The sequence below is a fragment of the Caretta caretta genome, chromosome 5 (genome assembly GCF_965140235.1).
Source record: "Caretta caretta isolate rCarCar2 chromosome 5, rCarCar1.hap1, whole genome shotgun sequence".
NCBI classification, from domain to species: Eukaryota; Metazoa; Chordata; order Testudines; family Cheloniidae; genus Caretta; species Caretta caretta.
Window position 1 is genome coordinate 6,632,737 of NC_134210.1, and position 19,975 is coordinate 6,652,711.

The window sequence follows — 19,975 nt, forward strand, 5'->3', positions numbered from 1 at the left end:
AGGGTGGTGGGGAAAAATGAGGCCTTCGTCTGAAATATCTCATGCTTGCTGTCATAAATATAAAGGGAAGGGTAAACCCCTTTAAAATCCCTCCTGGCCAGAGGAAAAATCCTCTCACCTGTAAAAGGTTAAGAAGCTAAAGGTAACCTCGCTGGCACCTGACCAAAATGACCAATGAGGAGACAAGATACTTTCAAAAGCTGGGAGGAGGGAGAGAAACAAAGGGTCTGTGGGTCTGTCTATATGCTGCTTTTGCCGGGGATAGACCAGGAATGGAGTCTTAGAACTTTTAGTAAGTAATCTAGCTAGGTATGTGTTAGATTATGATTTCTTTAAATGGCTGAGAAAAGAATTGTGCTGAATAGAATGACTATTTCTGTCTGTGTGTCTTTTTTGTAACTTAAGGTTTTGCCTAGAGGGATTCTCTATGTTTTGAATCTAATTACCCTGTAAGGTATCTACCATCCTGATTTTACAGGGGTGATTTCTTTACTTCTATTTACTCCTATTTCTATTAAAAGTCTTCTTGTAAGAAAACTGTATACTTTTTCATTGTTCTCAGATCCAAGGGTTTGGGTCTGTGGTCACCTATGCAAATTGGTGAGGATTTTTACCAAACCTTTCCCAGGAAGTGGGGTACAAGGGTTGGGAGGATTTTGGGGGGAAAGACGTGTCCAAACTACGTTTCCCAGTAAACCCAGTTAGACTTTGGTGGTGGCAGTGGATATTCCAAGGTCAAAGGATCAAATTAATTTGTACCTTGAGGAAGTTTTAACCTAAGCTGGTAAAAGTAAGCTTAGGAGGTTTTCATGCAGGTCCCCACATCTGTACCCTAGAGTTCAGAGTGGGGGAGGAACCTTGACACTTGCCAAAGCAGGTAAGACCTTGGCAGCAACGGATGGTTAGTTGGAAGATGTTTTCCTCCACCACCGCTAGATTTTGCCTTTAATCCTCATAAAGAACAAAATGAATGCCAATGGGAATTTTCCACAAGGATCCCACTGAGTAATAAGTAATAGATGGCTACTGTGTGAAAGGGAGGGCGTTGGACAAGTGGTTAGAGCAAAGGCCTGGAAGTCTGGATTCCTGGGTGACATTATTAGTAGCAGTATTACAAGTAGTGCTTAGAAGCTTCAAATGACATCAGCACCCCAGTGCGGTAGGTGCTGTACGTACACCTGCAAGAGACGGCCCCTGCCCTTCAGAGTTTACATTAAAAAAAAACCAAAACCCAACAAGACAGGGAGATCACTGAGAGTCACTGTTGCTATCTCCATTTTATAGCTAAGGAACTAAGGCCCAGAATAATTGGACGACCGACAGTTTATGTGTGGCAGAGTCAAGAATTGAACCCAGCTATTCTAAATTACAGGCTCATACACTAAGCATAAGACCACACTTCATCCCCAGCATCTGCTACTAATACATCATGTAGGATCTTGAAGGTCATTAAATTAAACATCATTGATTTAGTCGGGGTTGGTCCTGCTCTGAGCAGGGGGTTGGACTAGATGATCTCCTGAGGTCTCTTCCAACCCTAATCTTAAGAATGTAAGAACATAAGAATGGCCCTACTGGGTCAGACCAAAGGTCCATCTAGCCCAGTATCCTGTCTTCTGACAGTGGTCAATACCAGGTGCCCCAGAGGGAATGAACAGAACAGGTCATCATCAAGTGATTCTGTGATGCTATGATTAAACTGGCCAGATTCCGAATGGATGTGGGTGATGAATTCTGTAGGGCGTTCATGTGATATCACTTCCCAAGGCTGGTAAACCTGAGTTGGTGTAAACTGGTGTAGCTACCGGCTGAGAATTTGGCCTTACTCATCTGCAAAATGAGGATAATAGAATTGGCTCCCTGCTTACTGTCATCTACAGACAGGCTCCCTTTGGACTCCCTGGGACTGGGCCCCTTCAGTACTTCCTGAGCCCACAGGGTGTTAAGAGGCTTAAATCACTCATCTGTGGAAAATGCTTTGAGATCATGGGTGAAAGCTTCTGCATACTGTGGATGGGGAAGGCTTACTTATTTGTCCACCTCATGGATTCATTGCTTTTAAAGCCAGAAGGAGCACAATGAAAATTTAGCCTGACCTCCTGCCTAACACCTCAGCTCCCTGTCATACAATTCCACACAAAGCATTATTACGGGAGCTCCCTAGTGCCGCTCGGAGCGGAGAATGTTGGACCATGAAGGACCACATGCGGCCCGGATCCAAAGCTCATGGAAGTCACTGGCTTCCACTGGTTTTGAATCAGGCCCTCAATGAACACGAGACAGTGCCATATATTTCCTTTGCCACAGGCTGGCTAAAACTGGAGCTCATCTCCTTTCCTCCTGACCTCCTTTATTAAGTGCTATGAGATCTACTGCTGAGAAGCACTATAGTAGAGGGAGATATTATTTCCCGTTTGCTCCTAGGCTGGCAAGTCTACTTAATGTGACTATCCTTGTTTGTTCCCCTGGGGCAGTTGGTAATATATTGCTCCCCTTAGTCAGCACAGGCAGACACTCTGCAGCCTGGTGCTGCGAGGGGAAAAAAATGGAGGTAAAAATCCCCCTCCACTACACTCAGTTTGTAATCCCTAATCAGAGTCCTCTTTGGGAAAAACTAATTTCCCAGCCTGTCTTGACGTGTGAAATAAAGTCACACTTGAAAACAGGGGCTTGACAGGTCGCTTGTGAAATTTCATATTCAACTAAAAATAAAATATCCATCCATTGATATTTCATTAAAAGGGCACAAAAACAAATCTCTTCCCTGGATGTCTGGAGTGCTTCCTGTTAGTTATGGCCCTCCAAATGGAGTGTATACACAAATTAAGCATAAACTTTACAGAAGACTAAATAATACTGTACTACCCCAGGTAAACCTATGTCTTCCAGCACAATTGTCAATGAAAAAGTCTTGAGAAATTAAGTCACTGCAAAGTACAATGCCATATATTTATATTTAGTAGGGCCTATAAGCGTAAGAACCTCGGGGCTCAGCGAGGCAACTCGCCCCCCTAGTAATATATAGAGATTATTTTTATAAGCTCGTGAATTACAGCCCTGATTCCGCAGAGCATTTAAGCACATGCTTAATTTTAACTATCTGAGCAGCCGCACTGGAGTGCAGCATGGGTGAATTCAGTGCTTTGCTGAATTGTGACCTATACCTGGTATAGGTGGGGTCAGCTCACTGGATAGATCCAGGGCTGGGAAGTCGAGAGGTTTTGGCTGCTTAAAGTTAGGCTTCGAGGCTGGGATTTAAACATGTCCAAGAGAATCAGGTGCCCACATTTGATTCGGGTCCTTTTGAAATCCCAGCCCTGTGTCCATATCGCGGCACCTATGTCAATGGAAACTGCTCGGGGTTCAGCATTTTTGAAAATCAGGCTACTTATTGAGCTGCCACAATATGAATTTAGGTGCCCACATGTGAGAATCTTGGCCTGCAGTTCTATTCCCAGCTGTGGAACTGATTTGGATAGGTGCCCTTAGACAAGCCACGAAGGGCAATATGTTCAAACCAGCCTGCCTGAAGTTAGGCATTGAGAGTCAATGGGAGAAGCTGCTTGCCAAGACTGAAAACAGGGCTACATCGGCTGATGTAAATCTGTGTAGCTCCACTGAAATCAAGGATGCTATATTACATCAGCTGAGGATCTGGCCCCAGTTTGTAAAGACACTTGGGTATCATAGATTCATAGATATTAAGGTCAGAAGGGACCATTATGATAATCTAGTATGACCTCCTGAACAACTCAGGCCACAGTATCTCACCCACCCACTCCTGCAATAAACTTCTCACCTATGTCTGAGCTACTGAAGTCCTCAAATCATGGTTTAAAGACTTCAAGGAGCAGAGAATCCTCCAGCAAGTGACCCGTGCCCCATGCTACGGAGGAAGGTGAAAAACCTCCAGGGCCTCTTCCAATCTGCCCTGGAGGAAAATTCCTTCCCGACCCCAAATATGGCAATCAGCTGAACCCTGAGCATATGGGCTTGAAGTTCAGGACAGGAAGTGAAAAAGAACAGTGTATCCATTTAGACCTTGCAGAGGACAGGGAATGTTAGATAGGCAGAATGTAATTACACAAGTTGGAATTAGGCCAGGACATCAGGAAGAACTACCCTCCTCTTGTGAAATATGCCATGGTATTTTTCCATGTCATGTCTCATCTGAAAGGTGAGTGGGAAGGCAGCCACAAGGAGCAATTTTACTTTAGATTCCTGAGATCCAGTTTAGACACACTCGAGCCGTGGGTGACAGAGACGGAAGGAGATAGGAGACATTCATCCAGCACTAGAGTGACAGAGGCCTTTGATAATGGCACTCCCTTGGCAAGGGAATGTCTAAGCAGAGATAGTAGCTACAGGTACTTCCATCCACAGGTCTCCTGAGTTGTAATTTATTTGGAGTAGATGCTTGAGTTAGGTCTTACTCCCCCAAACACTTGTCAGTTGGTATCACTCTGAGCTGAAGTAGTTACTTCCTTCAAGGTAACTGAAGTATTAACTGGTGGCGAAACTGTACCGGATTTTAACTAGGAATAACTAGATACATACCTCAGATATTAGAGATGGCCCCCGAATCAAAACTCCAAGTCTTTAATACCTCAACACTTTGGGAAAGTTTGGATCCCAATCCAGAGCTGGATTTTGTGGCTCAATCTACTTATAATAATTTCACACACGCCAGAGCTATTCACGTCGCTTCATGCACTACTGGCAGGCGATCGTTATTGTTGAGTAATGGTCAGAATGTATTTTTTTCCCATGAAAAATTTTGACAAAAAAGAAAAAAAAGTCTTCATTTAATTTTATTGGGTTTCCATAGAAAAACTGAAACCCCCCAAACCCTTTTTTCTTCTCGGATGATTTTTTTTGTTTTGAAAGTTTTATATTTTCAATGAAAATCTGTTGTGGTGGTATTTGGTTTGTTTTTGGTTTTTTTTTTAGGCAAATGGATTGTCTTAAAATAAACCTCACTTCATGGGAAAAAATTTTGAACAAAAGTTTTTGAGCCGCTCAATTATTCATATTATGGGAGACAAAGCTAAGATCAGGACCCTTTGCGTGAGGCATGGTACAAACACATAGTAAGAGACCGTCCCTGACCTACAATCTAAATAGGCAAGATGGAAAAAAAGTGGGAGGGGACATAGTCACTGATAGGAGAAGTGAATTGTTTAAACTTAAACAGCAGGTCAATGGCTCAGCCAGGAATAGACCCTTGGTCACTCCAGGTCACTGATTTTAAAAAGAAATAAGAGTTAAAGAAGGGCCAGCAAATGAGGGAAATATACAATTTTTAAATAGCTCGTTTTAAAATTAGAATATTGCACAGGATAAGGAATACTGCAATAACATTATTTAGTTATAAAGATACTGCCCATTAAAGCATGTTACAATCACTTCTATACTGTATCCATTCTCCATTAACACATTTCAATTTGATAGCCTAAATAATAAGTCTTTGCACTTCCACAGCACCTTCCATTTGAGGATCACAAAACTATGGCCAACCATCACTCTGTTAATTAATCTCATGTCATCTTTGCATTATCATCACCATTTCACGTATGGGGAAACTGAGGCACAGCAAGATGATGGCCATATGGTGCTATACCCTTGGCTGGTGTAAAATCAATGTACCTCCATTTGTTTCAATGGAGTGATACTGATTTATACTAGCTGAGGATCTGGCCCTTTATATGCCAAAGAATCTGCTTCCATTTGGACTGAAACAAATGGGAATGAGGCGTAGATTTTTAATGGGGAGAGCATTTAACCATTGGAACAATTTACCCAGGGTTGAGGTGGATTCTCCATCACTGACAATTGTTAAATCAAGAGTGGATGTTTTTCTAAAAGATCTGCTCTAGGGATTATTTGGGGGGTAGGTCTCTAGCCTAGGCTATACAGGAGGTCAGACTAGATAATCACAATGGTCCCTTCTGGCCTTGGAATCTATGAATCTACTAGAGAAACATGGCAGCTGTTGAACAGTGTACCACACCACCATGCAAGAGCTTAGGGCAGGAAGTGAAGCAAAATGGCATATCTGACTGAAAGAGCCAGGGGATTTTAGGAACCCAGAATGTAATTACTCATTGGAATTTGGCTGGGACACCTGGGTTAATAAATCTAATTTTGTCAAAAATACTATGAGATCCTTCACAACCACAAATTACAAGGGTCTCGGCTTAATATCTCATCCAAAAGTTGGTACTGTGACCTTGACCTTTAAAAATGATCTTGGTCAACATTTGACCACTTTGGCCAAAACCAATCAAGTCACCTACAAATAAAGGCATTCTGGAATGGGTTAACACACACAGATTCCTGAGGATTATCTGTGTAGGCTGCAGGAAAGGGGTTCATTCATTCCTGAAGAGACTTCAAGGGAACTTCTTCATTCCAGCCAGTGAAGATATCGTGCTTTAAGGGTGAGCTGGCTGGAAGACAAGAATTCAAGGGAAATAGTTGGAAGCATCCAGAGTGATTCAAACCTGGTCGAAAGCCCATGGAAAGGTCCAACTGACTTCACAAGGCTTTGGAGCAGGACCCTAGTGAGAAAGAGGTGCAAGAAAGGAAAGAAAATCATCAAAGTGATAAAGATCCAGTCCTGGGACTGTAATTCTTCCTCTTCTACAGGACGAATGTGTTCTTAACACAGGATCTCTGTGTTATCCACTGGAATTCCCTCTGTTGGGCGAGAAATCCCCCTGTAAGAGAGGGAATGTTTTATGTCTCCAGGACCATAGGTTTATAAATGGCTGTGATCCCTCAGGAAAGGTTAGTGCTTGGAAATTTTTTTAGCCCTCTTAGGTTCTAATGTCCAAAAGAGACAGGTGTTGAGCATGGAATATCTGGGACCTCTACAACATTCCACTTCTCTGTCTTTCTTCCCCACCCCCCAGCAACCTCCTCCTGTTGTTGATTTAGTTCCTTCCTCCCTCTGGAGCCACAAAAGGACATTATAGCGCCAATTAGCTCCTTTTGTCTAAAGCAAAGATGTGAGGCTCACTATCGCTTATCCCTCTTAGCCCATTTGGAGGTAATGAATTCTGCAGCGCAGAACAGTTTGAAGGGAAGAAAGAGAGAGAAAGACTGCAACTGAAGCCTATCAACTCCCCTGGGCCTCTTAGCTGTCCTGCCAGATGCCTGCACTGCTACGGAGATGTGACTAGAGAGGAAATGCAGCTCAGTTGAGTGCTTAGGCCCCAAAAGGCCATCTTCGGTGCCGGTATGATTCATACCCCCTGTCAGGCAGCCGGGCTGCCTGGCATTCTATTCCGGGGCCTAGAAACATCTGATTTATTAGTTCATTTATGAAACAATGGGGAAGGGAGGGAACGTTGCCCTGGGATTTGATTTTATTTTATTGTAGGACGTAAGGGATATTATTGCTGGGGTGCTACCGGAACCTCTGGCTAAAGGAAGTGAAACAAGTGGTGGTGGTGGCAGGAGTGGGGTGGGCCAAACTGTGAAGGTCTATCCCCTATTGGGGGACCTGGTGACTGAGGGAAAACTGACCCATAAGTTTTAGGCTGTGGTGACTTTTGATAGCAAACAGAGACTGGGCTAGATCAACTACTGAGAGATGGGAAACCCAAGTTCTAATCCCTTCTCTACATCAGATACAGAAGAGGATTGAACCGGGTCTCCTACATCCTGGGTAAGTACCCTGACCACTGGACTAAAGGTTACAAGGCAGAGGCCCACTTCCTTCTCTCTCCCTTTTTGTTTGGAGTTAGGCATGTGCTGCCACCTTTCTTGCAAAAAAATGTCTTAGGTGCCTACCTACAGTTCCTGGCTGAGAATCCCAACTGGAGATAGGTGCCTAACTCCTGGAGACAGGTGGGGCTTAAGCCACACCTCCGTCTTCAGCATCTCCCATTGGCTAGCTTAGGTGGCTCCCATTCTTAGGCGCCTCACTCAAAGCTGTAAATTCCACGAGGCTACAAGGGGCTATGATGCTGAATTTTGACACACCTAAGTCCGTTTGAGGATTTAGCCCCAAGCTCTTTGGGACAGAATGTGTATTGCACAGTTCCCAGCCCACTGTTGGCATTCAACAAAGAATATGAAGTGCAAATGGTTCCCCTGAAACACTTGATGATGCCAATGATTTACTCATCTGGCACCAGCAGTCCACTAAGTCCTTTACTGACAGGGGTAAAGACAAGATGACAGCCCTGAAGAGCTTGCAATCCAGAGAGATGACATATGAACACAAGCACTGGAAGATGAGGAGGTGGAAGGGTGCCATTAAACTTGACTCTTAAGACTTCTTTCTAATCACCCTCACTGTGTTGTTAACCGTAATATTTTAGGCACTCAAGTGTCCTTGAGTTAACTCTTCTCTGCTGGGACTCGGGTGTGCTGCTGCTGTGACCATTTCTATTGATTGGCTTATTACAGCTGTGCACAATGCTCCTCTAAGTCAAATAATTTAATATGGAGATATACCTATCTCATAGAACTGGAAGGGACCTTGAAAGGTCATCGAGTCCAGTCCCCTGCCTTCACAGCAGGACCAAATACTGTCTCTTATTGTTGCCCCAGATCCCTAAATGGCCCCCTCAAGGATTGAACTCACAACCCTGGGTTTAGCAGGCCAATGCTCAAACCTCCCTCCAAACCATGCTGTTGTCACTGCTACCCTTCCTCCCACCCATTTGTTTCACCTCCCTGCTATTTCTTGCCTTTTAGCTTGTAAGCTCAGGGGACAGGGGCTTTCTTTTACGGTGTCTACCCAGTGCCCAGCACAAAGAGACATCAGCTTAGCTGAGGCCTCTTGGGGCTACCCCAATACGAACAGTCAGGAGAAACCACTGGAGTCTAGTTGTGGAGAAGGAATCCGCTAGGGTGAATCCAACCCTGCTCCGACTGAAGTCATAACATCTCTTGGCATCTAAAGGAGCGGGCCACATCCCATGAGGCCGCATGCACTTGGGACCCACACCTGCCAAACTTACTCAAGTGAGGAGCTCCATTGACTTCCCACGGATGAGTCTTCCTGGCATGAATGGAATATGGCAGGATTTGGGTTTGGGGCAAATACTCCCCAACTTTTCAGAAAATGACACACCTGCCTTTAAAAAAATTAAAAACCAGGTAGCTGCCGGGAGCCAGCAATGGGAAGTGGATTGTGTGTGTGTGTGGGGGGGGGGGGGTGAGAGAGACAGACAAGGAAAGTTTCTCCTATGAAAGAAATGATCCAATTTGAAGTAAGTCCCTTATGGGAAAAGCTGTGACAGAGGCTGCTCTGTTCCTGTTAATTTTCACAGTGCAGCTGTCAGCGGGTCTGTAAATAGTACTCCATGAAGCCAGCACTTCCTATCCACACATCAACCGTTCAATTAACAGAAGAACAGAAGAAGGAAATAAAGTGCACCACAGCCTTCTATCACGGCTTTGATGTTTCCCAGCAATTTATGAAAGTGTACACAAACCTAATTACAAGCCCCACTGCTTCCCATTTACATGGAGCTTCTCAAGTTCAGAGCTGTTTATATCAAAATAATTGTTAAAAATACCTCAGCTGATGTATGGCTTTGTGGGGCCCTGCTCACCGCAGCCACCACACCCCTCCTCCTGGGGAGTTTCTGCCTACCCAGCTCTTTGGCACAATAAAAGCAGCTTCCCCACCGCCGTGCATGCGAGCTGCACAAGATACATCTTCATCAGGACCTCAGCGGCTTGTTTCCTCTCCTCCCCCTACTTGCCCATCTCCTCCCACTTTTCTTCCACCTCCCCTGTCGTCTTTCTCTGCATTTACCCCCATCCTGAACTTGGCTGAATGTTCCTCTGCTATGTTACGGTGGAACGACAACAGCTGTTTGTCCCCCTCTCCCCCCGCCACACTGTAATGGAACGGTCTCAGCCTATGCTTTGTAAAGCACTGTACAGGTTAGCTGCACTATAGGAATGTCTAATAAAAAGACTCAATAGTAATAATACTGTATGTTGCAGGTTAGTATTTTTTTGTATCACTGCCCTCTGTTGGTTGGATGCAGAAGCACTCAGCTGCGTGACATCAGCCCCACCATGTAATGCAGCGTCTCCATGAGTTTACCTGGTAGGGACCTGTGCTTGCGAGTGGGGATCTGAATTTTAGCGCCACTCTCACCAGGACAATGCATGCATCCGATGAAGTGAGCTGTAGCTCATGAAAGCTCATGCTCAAATAAATTGGTTAGTCTCTAAGGTGCCACAAGTACTCCTTTTCTTTTTGCAGATACAGACTAACCCGGCTGCTACTCTGAAAACTCTCACCGGGAAGTGCCGGGTGGCTACTGACCGCAGGAGCACGACCACCGGGATGGCCCCAGCTGCAGCATGAATTTGTTACACTCATAAATATTTTAGTAACGCCAGTCCAGTGACCTATGTGATCCAGAGTTTTCGTCCCACCAGTCTAGTGAACTACAAAATCTGTTCCAGCCTGAAGAGAGAATTTCCATGTCAAGTGTAGGCAGCAAAACAGCTGCTTTTCTGGGCTATTAAATACAGGGAAAGCTAGGAAGACCTCAGCATCTTCAGGGTCATGGCTGGGGTAAAGAGCAACAGGACACATGGCTGATGGTGCTGAATCTACCCTTTTCCGGTTGTTTAAAAAACTCAGGTAAATAAAATCCATTGCAGAAGTCTCAACTGGCTGCCCAGCTAGTCATAAGCAACTGGGAATTTCTCATTGCCTTCATGGGAGAGTGGGGATATTGAGGAAGGATCTGTAGGAAGAATCATAGAATATCAGGGTTGGAAGGGACCTCAGACAGGGTGCTGACCAGAGCTGGTTGAAAACGGCTTTTATTTTCAGCAGAAAAAGATTGACTCTGTCAACACTGCCCCAAGCCCAAAAGTTTTCAAGAGGAAAACAATTCCATTGTCAGCTTTGCCAGGAAAAGCTGAATGCTTCTGTGGAGAGGAGACACTTTCCGCGAAGTGTAGCTGAAAAGCCATTTTTTTCTTTCCTTTTAAGCTCCTTGGGGCAGGGACTGTCTTTTTGTTCTGTCTTTGTACAGCACCTAGCGCAACAGGGCTGTGACTGGGGCTCCTAGTCACTACAGTTCTAATAGTATAGTAAAAAAAAAACAATTTTCTGTCAAAGAACTGTCGATGAAAAATTGTCAGCCAGCCGTAGTCGTGACTTTAGCAAGTAATTTGGGGAGGGCCCTCCACAGACAGGTAAAAGGATATCATAGAATCATAGAAGATTAGGGTTGGAAGAGACCTCAGGAGGTCTTCTAGTCCAACCCCCTGCTCAAAGCAGGACCAACACTAACTAAATGATTCTATGTTCTAGTTCAATCAACAGTTGGTGCTGGCCTGTGCTTTACAGGAGGTCTGACTAGATGATCATAATGGCCCCTTCTGGCCATATGGTCTATGACTCTATTAATAAAGAGGGAGGGGGCGCAGAAGAATTGTTAAAGTATAAGGAATGGGGGGGCGATATGAGGAGATCTGTGGGCAGGTAAGTAGAGTATGGAAGAGTTTATGTATTACTTTAAAGGTAATAACAAACAGCTTGAATTAGATAAGGTGGAGGCAGGGGGAAGCACTCAGAGAGGTGGGAGATGTGGTCAGAGCGACAAGCTAGGAAGATGATCGTCTCCATGGGGTTTTGAAAGGAGGTGAGAGGCTTGATGTGAGTGTTGGAGAGGAAGAGGCTGACAAAGGCGAGATGATGAAGTTCTGGCTGTGTGGACGGAGAGACAAGGCCTCCTCCTTCTATGCGTCTGGCGTGGACATTTTCTGGTTAAGCTATTGGACTGCACTCAAGAGACCTCAGTTCAATTTCTGGCTCTGCCACAAACTAACTGTGTGACCTTGGGCATGTCACTTGCTCTCTGTACCTCAGCTCATTGCTCATAACATGGGAATCAGAATACTTCCCTCCCTTACTATTCATTTCTGTGAGACATTAGAGGTGACAGAGGCCACGTAAGTACTTAGAAGACCCATCCTCTAGGGAGGAAACATCCTTATGAGCTAGGCTGGGAAGCAGGAGTAGGGCAGCATGTATCTCTAGTTTGCATTGTAGAAACACTTCCATACCACCCCCTCCTCACAGCTTATTTGGGGCTTGAGAGAAGGAGCAAGTGCTGTGAAGAGTTTAACGGACACTTCTCACTTCTCCAGGAAGTTTACGATGCTGGAGAAGCTCCCTGAAAAAGTCACAAAGTACATCTATGAAGAGATAAGCGTGCATCTGTGCCACCAAACACAACCCTTAACCTTTGCAGAAGTTTAAAGAATTCAAATAGCTTGTCTGAGGGAAATAAGTTTCATTTCTGGTTCGTGTGTGCACTTCCGGATTCCTGCTGGGAGTAGGGGACTGGTCCAATATTCGGGGAGGTCAGTGTAAGGACTTGGAACCTGATGAAGTAGTGCCGGAATACTAAGAGGGTGGCTTGATCGGGGAAAGAAGCCTTGGTAATCAATCATGAAACCCTCCCTTAGGAATATTTCCAGTTTGACCTTGCATCCCTGAGAAGCTCTGGTTGAGCAAGTGAACATTTGGGTGCTTAACCATGGCAATCCCCTACACCTCTGGTGTTTATTCCATTATTAGAGCTGACAATAATAATAGGCCAAATCATGAAGTCTTAAATTTTTACCTTGATCAGGCAAAACTCCCATTGAAATTCAGGGGAGATGCGATTGGTCAGCACTTGTGAAGATCACACCTCTCTCTCCAGATCACAGGTCTCTATCCATAGCCCTTTAACTAGGATTAACTAGAGAGTCTGCTCACTTTCAAATAAACTCTAATTTTGCACTGGGTAGCACCAGCATATTTTCAAAGGAAACTGAAGAAGGGAACAAGCAAGCACTAATAGGATGGGACAGAGGATGATCCATTGACTAGAGCATTAGCATAGGACTTGAGAGACCTACACTATGTCTACACTTAATTCTGAATAATGATGATTTGTTATTACCATAGGACGTAGGAGCCCCAGTTCAGGACCAGCGCCCCATTGCGCTAGGTGCTGTTCAGACATAGAACAAAAAGACAGACTCTGTCCCAAAGGGCTCACAATCTAACTATAAGACAAGAGAAAACAGATGGATACAGACAGTCTGATGGGGGAGTACATGGAAACAATGCGACCACATTGGTCAGCATGAGAGACAGTGGTCTCTGCGCACCAATAGCCTAACCATTCTCAATTTTTTTGTAGGTATCCTGGCAAAGTGCGGGTTAGCTCAGTGAGCATTGGCCTGCTAATCCCAGGGTTGTGAGTTCAATCCTTGAGGGGGGCCATTTAGGGATCTGGGGGAAAAATTGGGGATTGGTCCTGCTTTGAGCAGGGGGTTGGACTAGATGACCTCCTGCGGTCCCTTCCAATCCTGATATTCTATGATTCAAAGGACCATTTTGATGAGGCATATGGAGGAGGATAATGAGATCATTCTGTGCATGTTGATGGGGAGCTCCTCCTAAGTGTATGGGGAAGCAGGGGAGAAAGCACAAAGATGCTTGTTTGACAATGTAACAAGTGGGTGATGGAGGCGGGCATCGTTGGGTGATCTGAGGTGGGAACTGACATTTTGATAGTGAGAGATGATCAATAGGGTGGGGATAGTTCGCAACACGCCTTGAAAGTGAAGACAAGTATCTTATTCTTGATGCAATAGAGAAGGGGGTGCGAGTGGAGTTATTCGGTGAGAGAGGGAATATGGTCAAAATGACAGGGTAGGACAGTGATCTTTGTAGCAGCATTCTGAATGGATGTGAGCAGGGCAAGATGGCATTTGTCAGAGAAAAGGATCTTGCTGTCATCGAGACGAGATTATGAGGGCCTGGATGAGCGTTTTAGCTGTGAAGAGGATGGATAAGGAAGTCCGTATCTTAGAGATGTTGTGGAGAAAGAATCTTCAAGATTTAGACACAGTCCGGAGGAGAGGAACTAGAGAGGCCCAAGTGGAAGATGCTGGGCAGGTAATGGGCCTGAATGACAGGCAGGATGCTGGTGTTGTCTGAGAAAGGAAGTAGTGGGACAGGAATGGGGGGAAATTCAAAAGCTCTGTTTTAGCCATGTTCAGCTTCAGCTGACACTAGACATCTACAAAGACACGTGAGAGAGTCAGGCTGACGTTTGAGTTCAGACAAAAGGAGACAGGTCTGGTGTAGAGAGGTGGATCAATGAGTAGTCAGCCTGGAGCTGGCAGCTGAATGTGTGTATGTGGAGAGAGAAGGTATAGAGGGAGAAGAGAAGGGGGCCAAGGATCGAGTCCTGTGGAACCCCCACAGAAAGCTGGAGGGAGGGGGATGAGGAGCCTCCTCTGAAGGTATGCTGAGGGAGCAAGCAGAGAGGTAGGAGGAGAACCAGGAAAGGACAGAGTGACAGAAGCCAGGGAACCCAGGCTAAATGGGGCCATATAAGTACCACAGACAGAGAAATGTGGATGAAACTGTTGGACTCACATAGAATGAAAGGATTTAGAGTCAGTAAAATAAACTCAGCAAAAGATTGTGAGGTGCTTAGATACTATAGTAAAAGAGGCTGTAAAAGCACCATCAGTCAACAGCTGTGGATGAAACTGTTGACCCCATACAGAGGCAAAGGACTTAAGGGCAGTAATTCCCTGAATCAGCTGCTTTGGAACAAAGAATGGCCCTTTTGTACCACCATTGCCTGCACTGTTACTGGTCTCTCTAAGGGAGAAAAAAATTCTTGCAGAGGTACAGAGCGTGTGATGAATGGCAGCTAGGCTTCTATCCAAGGAAAGGGTTAAAAAAAAAAAACTTCCACAAAAGAAAGTTGCCTTTTGAAACTATTAGGCAGCATATGTTGTGTGAACAGGAAGTCACAGCGGAGCAATAATCCTGGCAGCTGTGGAGAAACAGGAGCCTGCTGCAAGAATGAACAATTCGAGACCTGACAAGAATGATGATGGATGCCCCGTTGGTCGTACGCGAGGACGAGGCAAGAGCCATTTAAACTGACTGAACCACAGGGACAACTTTGAGTTGGCATTGCAGCCAGACAAGCTGGCCTAGCTCTAACGGCAACGGGAATGGGAGGAAGTGCGAGGAAAGAGAGAAGTGCTGTTCCTCTCCTTCCAAAGTATGGGGCCCTAGATCCTGGACCTGATTCACCAAGGTACGTCATCAACTCCCAGCCAGTGAACAGGCCCATTGACTTTGATTTAGACATACACTTAAGTACCTTCCTGAACTGGTTCTAAAAGACAAAGGGACGGGTGTGACCCTAAGCATCCCTTTATGCCAACTGGCAAAGGGCATACTCAATACACTGTTGTCAGAGTATCTAGCCATATAGTGTCCTGTAAAGTATCATATAAAAACTGGCAACACAATGGTCATGAATCTCATCACATGGTGTATGTAAAGAGTTATGTATATGTGTGGGAATATGTTCCTAAAATAAGTTTTGGAGGCAGTGGGCACACAAGTCTGCCTTAAGAACATAAGAATGGCCATACTGGGTCAGACCAAAGGTCCATTCAGCCCAGTATCCTGTCTACCGACAGTGGTCAGTACCAGGTGCCCCAGAGGGAGTGAACCTGACAGGTAATGATCCAGTGATCTCTCTCCTGCCATCCATCTCCACCCTCTGACAAACAGAGGCTAGGGACACCATTCCTTACCCATCCTGGCTAATAGCCATTAATGGACTTAACCTCCATGAATTTATCCAGTTCTCTTTTAAACCCTGTTATAGTCCCAGCCTTCACAACCTCCTCAGGCACAGAGTTCCACTCCTTAGAAAAAGGAGTGTTGTTTTTCCTCTTTGCCTGGTCTCACAGCAAACTTAGCAAGGTGAGGCCAGAGTACATTTATATCTAAGGTAAACAAAGTGATTAAGCCAACCAGAGAAGTTAAATTGATCAGAGGAGGAGGGAGACAGCATTGCACCTGCACAAGCAGCAGGGAAGAAAAAGCCTTTTCTGGAGGTACACTTCAAAGGTTCATTGGACTATAAAAAGAAGGAGAGAGAACCCCCTAGAAACCCCTTAGATATCCACTTAGGAAAAAAAGGGGACAGCACCCTCTGATTCTGTGAATGTTGGATCTTCCTGCCAGGAAGGGCTGGAGATGCAGTAAATGAGAAAGCTGTTTAGGCAAAGACATACCTTGCTAGAATTAAGTTTTAGGCACTAGAAAGTGTGCTCAGTTTTGTTGGTAACTATTTTCTTTTCTGTGATCTTGCTTGATATCACTTAAATCTCTATTCTTATGAATAACCTATTCTTAGTTTGACTATAAACCATCTCAGTGCCATTACAGTGAAACAAAGAGGGAGTCCTTAGCTAACCAAGCAGGCTGGGGTGTGTACTTTCTCTGTGGAGCCAGTGAACTCAGTAATTTCTGTGAGTGTCCAGTGAGGAACTGAACACAGCGGAGAGACATCTCTGGGGAACTCAGGAACTGGGATTCACTGTTGGTTACCTGCCCAGCAAGGTTAAGATGGGCAGAGTCTCGAGGAGTTTGCTGGTGAGGCAGATAGACTGGTGTGGCAAGGAGCTGATGCACTGTCTAAGCCCCAGCAAAGCTCTCACTTGCTGAGGCAGAGGGGTAACACAGGGGCTTACGGTTCTGGGTATCCTGAACAGAGAGTCACAACCACACCTGCAGCCATTACGCAGCTGATTAGTTTTACTGGCACTGCTCTCACAAAAAGCCAGGCCCAAGGCCCTAGCCGTTTGGGTCATTAATGACTATTTTGCACCTTTGGTAAGAGCAGGGGCGATAATTCTGTGGCGCTGGTCAAATTGCAGTCTGGTCATTTGGAAATGTATAGTTCCTTGCTTCCTACCTCAAAACAAAGATTCCGAGAAAAACACAGGACACAACAAGAAAACTCAGATGAGCTGTCTCCATGGAATCTATGCTCACTAACACCAGCTGAGGATCTGGTCTTTGATCCATAACGTTCTCCCAGGAGTGCTTTCTGCTGAACCTTTGCTCTCTGTTCACCTTCCCCCATGGTCCGCTTTCCTTTCTCATTGTGTTACCCGTCTCATTCCGACTAAGCTTAGTGGGGTGAAATCCTGCTTCCACTGAAATCAATGGCAAAACTCCCATGGATTTCAAGGGGGCCAGGATCGAACCCCTGATATTCTTATTTGCTTGAAAAACACCTTATCCTCGCCCCCCCCCCAAGATGCCACACAAATAATAAATGCTAATTTTTCCTCCACTTTCAAGAGGTTGCAGTATACTTCTCCACTTCCTGTCCAATTTTTTCAGTGTAGTGTTGCTGTGTGCTGTTAAACAGCTGCCATGTTCTACCCCTGAGATGGCTGTATTATCAATCTCCCTATGGCCCAATCCTGAAAGATGCCGAGTGTCCTTCAGCTCCATTGAAATGGATGGGTGCTGAGGCTACTTGTGGGATTTATAAAGCACTCTGGAGTCCTTGTGGATGCAAGGCACTATACAGAGTAAAGCTAATGGTATGATGCCTTCTAAGAAGCCACAGGTTTGGTTATTGAAGGATATTTCAGGCACAAGTAGTTAACAGAAACAGCAATAACCATTTGGTCTAAGTGAGCAGGAAAAACAACTGAGGCAACGGTCCAAATTCTGCACTGACCTTCACCCTGAGAAACTCAGCTGATTTCACTGGGGTGGCAGAGGAGAAATTCAGTGCAAATTCTGACCCTAATGCACAAGAGATAGATTTGAGTGATGAGGGATGGTGAGGAAAAAGGAAGATGGCAGGATAACAGCTAGATTGGTGGTGAGCTATATTTTGTGCACAGCTCAGCTACAAGACAACATGCTCATAGTACCCTTACTTCACCCTCCTCCTCTCCTCCAACCCCCACCTGTGGTTCCCCCCGCCTATCTCTTGCATCTTGTCTTTAACAAAGATTGTAAATCCCTTGGGGGCTGCCTCTTTGCTACATGTCTGTACAATTCCGAGCCCAGTGAGGCCCTGATCCCTGACTGCGGTCTGGTAGCGCTACCTTGAGAGATTCATAGATTTTAAGGCCAGAAGGGGCCATTATGATCAACTAGTCTGAGCCTTCTGCAGAACACAGGTCAGAGAATTTCATCCAGTGGTTCTTTCATCAAGCCCATAACTTCTGGTTGAGCTACAGCTGGTCTTTTAGAAAAGACGGCCAATCTTGACTTAAAGACTTCAAATGATGGAGAATCCACCATGTCCCTGGGCAAGTTGTTCCAATGATTAATTACCCTCATTGTTAAAAATGTGCACTTAATTTCTTTTCTGAAGTTGTTGAGCTTCAGCCTCCAGCTATCAGATCTTGTTCTGCCTTTGTCTACTACACGAAAGAGCTCTCTACTATCTAAAATCTTCTCTCCTCATAGATACTTGTGACCATGATCCAGCAACTTCGTAACATTCTCTTGGATAAACAAAAGAGACTGAGCTTTTTAAGACTCTCATTCTAAGGCAGGTTTTCTAGACCTCAAATCATTCTTGTCACTCTTTCCTGAACCCTTTCCAATTTGTCAATATATATTTTTTATCCTTGCAGTATTTATCCTACTGGTAATTAGTAATAAAAGTCACAAACCAATAATCATAAAGCAAAAAATGTTAGGACAGATTGTCTCTCCCCAAGGTTTCTAAATTGTGCTTTCTCCTCTGTGTAAGGCAGATGTGTGTGTGTGTGTGTGTGAGTGTGTGTGAGAGACAGAGAGAGAGAGCAAAATAAGCCTACCGTGTTTTCCCCAAATATCAGGCTGGAACCTCAACCCTGTTGGGCGTTTGTCCAAATGGAGTGATCTGAGGTTGATGGCCAGGAAGACTCTTTAAATAACTTCACAACTCTTAATTCTAAGTTGTAGAGATGAGGATAAGAACCGAATTTTGCACTTTTTTGTGGTTGCACACAGGTGCAAATCAGAGTTCAGCTTGGCTCTAAATTCTGCTTCCGTCATATTTGTGTGCTTTTCTCTGCTGAACACCAAAAAGGTTCCTCATTGTTCCCATATAGACCGTTATTCCTTGGCAAAGAAAAAGCATTTAGACACTGGCAACAAGCCTGAATCATCCCTGTGCAACCAGTGGGGTTACCCCAGGGATAAATCTGGCCCAGCTGGTACAACATGTGTGATCGTGTGTCTTTGCAGACAATCAAAACTCTATCATTATCAGTCACGGGACACTGCGCCTCTTGAGCTCACATGTATGTGAAATGATATCAGTGCCACCCTGGCCTTTTAATGAAGTAGCTAAACAAACCCGAGGCCCCACACGCCTCAGCTGCAATCCATTTTCCCTGGAAGAAGATTCAGAAAGCACCAATAAATCATCAGCCCTTCCTCCCCTCACCCCTTCATCAGGCCTCTGGGCCGCATGGGCAGAACAGATCCCCGAGGCGTTCTCCTCCATTAGCCTGCTACTCACCGGCATTGTCTGGCTGCCATGCAAGGCGTTGATGGCTGCTTGGGCCTCTGCATGCGAGGAGTATTTCACAAATGCACACCCTGCAAGAGGAGGGAGAGGAAAGAGAAGGGGTTTTAAAACCAGAGATCCGAAGGCAGCAGGCGTCTAACATGGGCAACTGCAACCAGCCACATGAAAGGGATTTACTCTATTGAAAACCCACGTGTCTCTCCTATCTACATAAATTATTTGCTATTTGCAGAGTGCTACAGATGGGCATCACCCATTACAGTCCACAAGTGCTCATCTCTGCCCCAAAGAGCTTGCTGTGATGACACAAGAGGTGAGAACAGGAAATTGCATTTATGGGATGGGCACCACCTTGGCCAAGGCCATCTATAGAACCTTGGACTTCCAGCGCTAAATAGCAAATGTCACGACAACTTGAGCTGGAGCGCCATGCCTTGGAGCTGTGGGCATCAACAGAGTCACATCCTCTGTGCGTCAGCCACGGCGAGGACACACAATGCACACAGATCTGGGGATTACATTTGGGTGTTCAGAGGTGATTTCTCTTAGCCTCTTCTAGCCAGGTTTGGGGGCTGAGTGGTGAATTTGTATGTAGGCACTTCAGG

The 19,975-nt window shown here is 45.2% G+C and overlaps 1 protein-coding gene across 11 annotated transcripts in view; it reads right to left on the reverse strand.

Moving 5' to 3' along the window:
• The window catches only part of CELF4 (CUGBP Elav-like family member 4), an 888,518-nt gene that overhangs the window by 142,545 nt on the left and 725,998 nt on the right, over positions 1-19,975 (reverse strand). For all 11 annotated transcript variants that reach the window (XR_007356644.2, XR_007356643.2, XM_048849887.2 and 8 more), the window contains exon 5: positions 19,362-19,441. Coding sequence is in view for 9 of the 11 variants with exons in the window: in XM_048849887.2 (XP_048705844.2) it covers positions 19,362-19,441 (80 nt within the window). In the remaining 2 variants the exon portion in view is untranslated. The remainder of the gene's footprint in view (positions 1-19,361; positions 19,442-19,975) is intronic.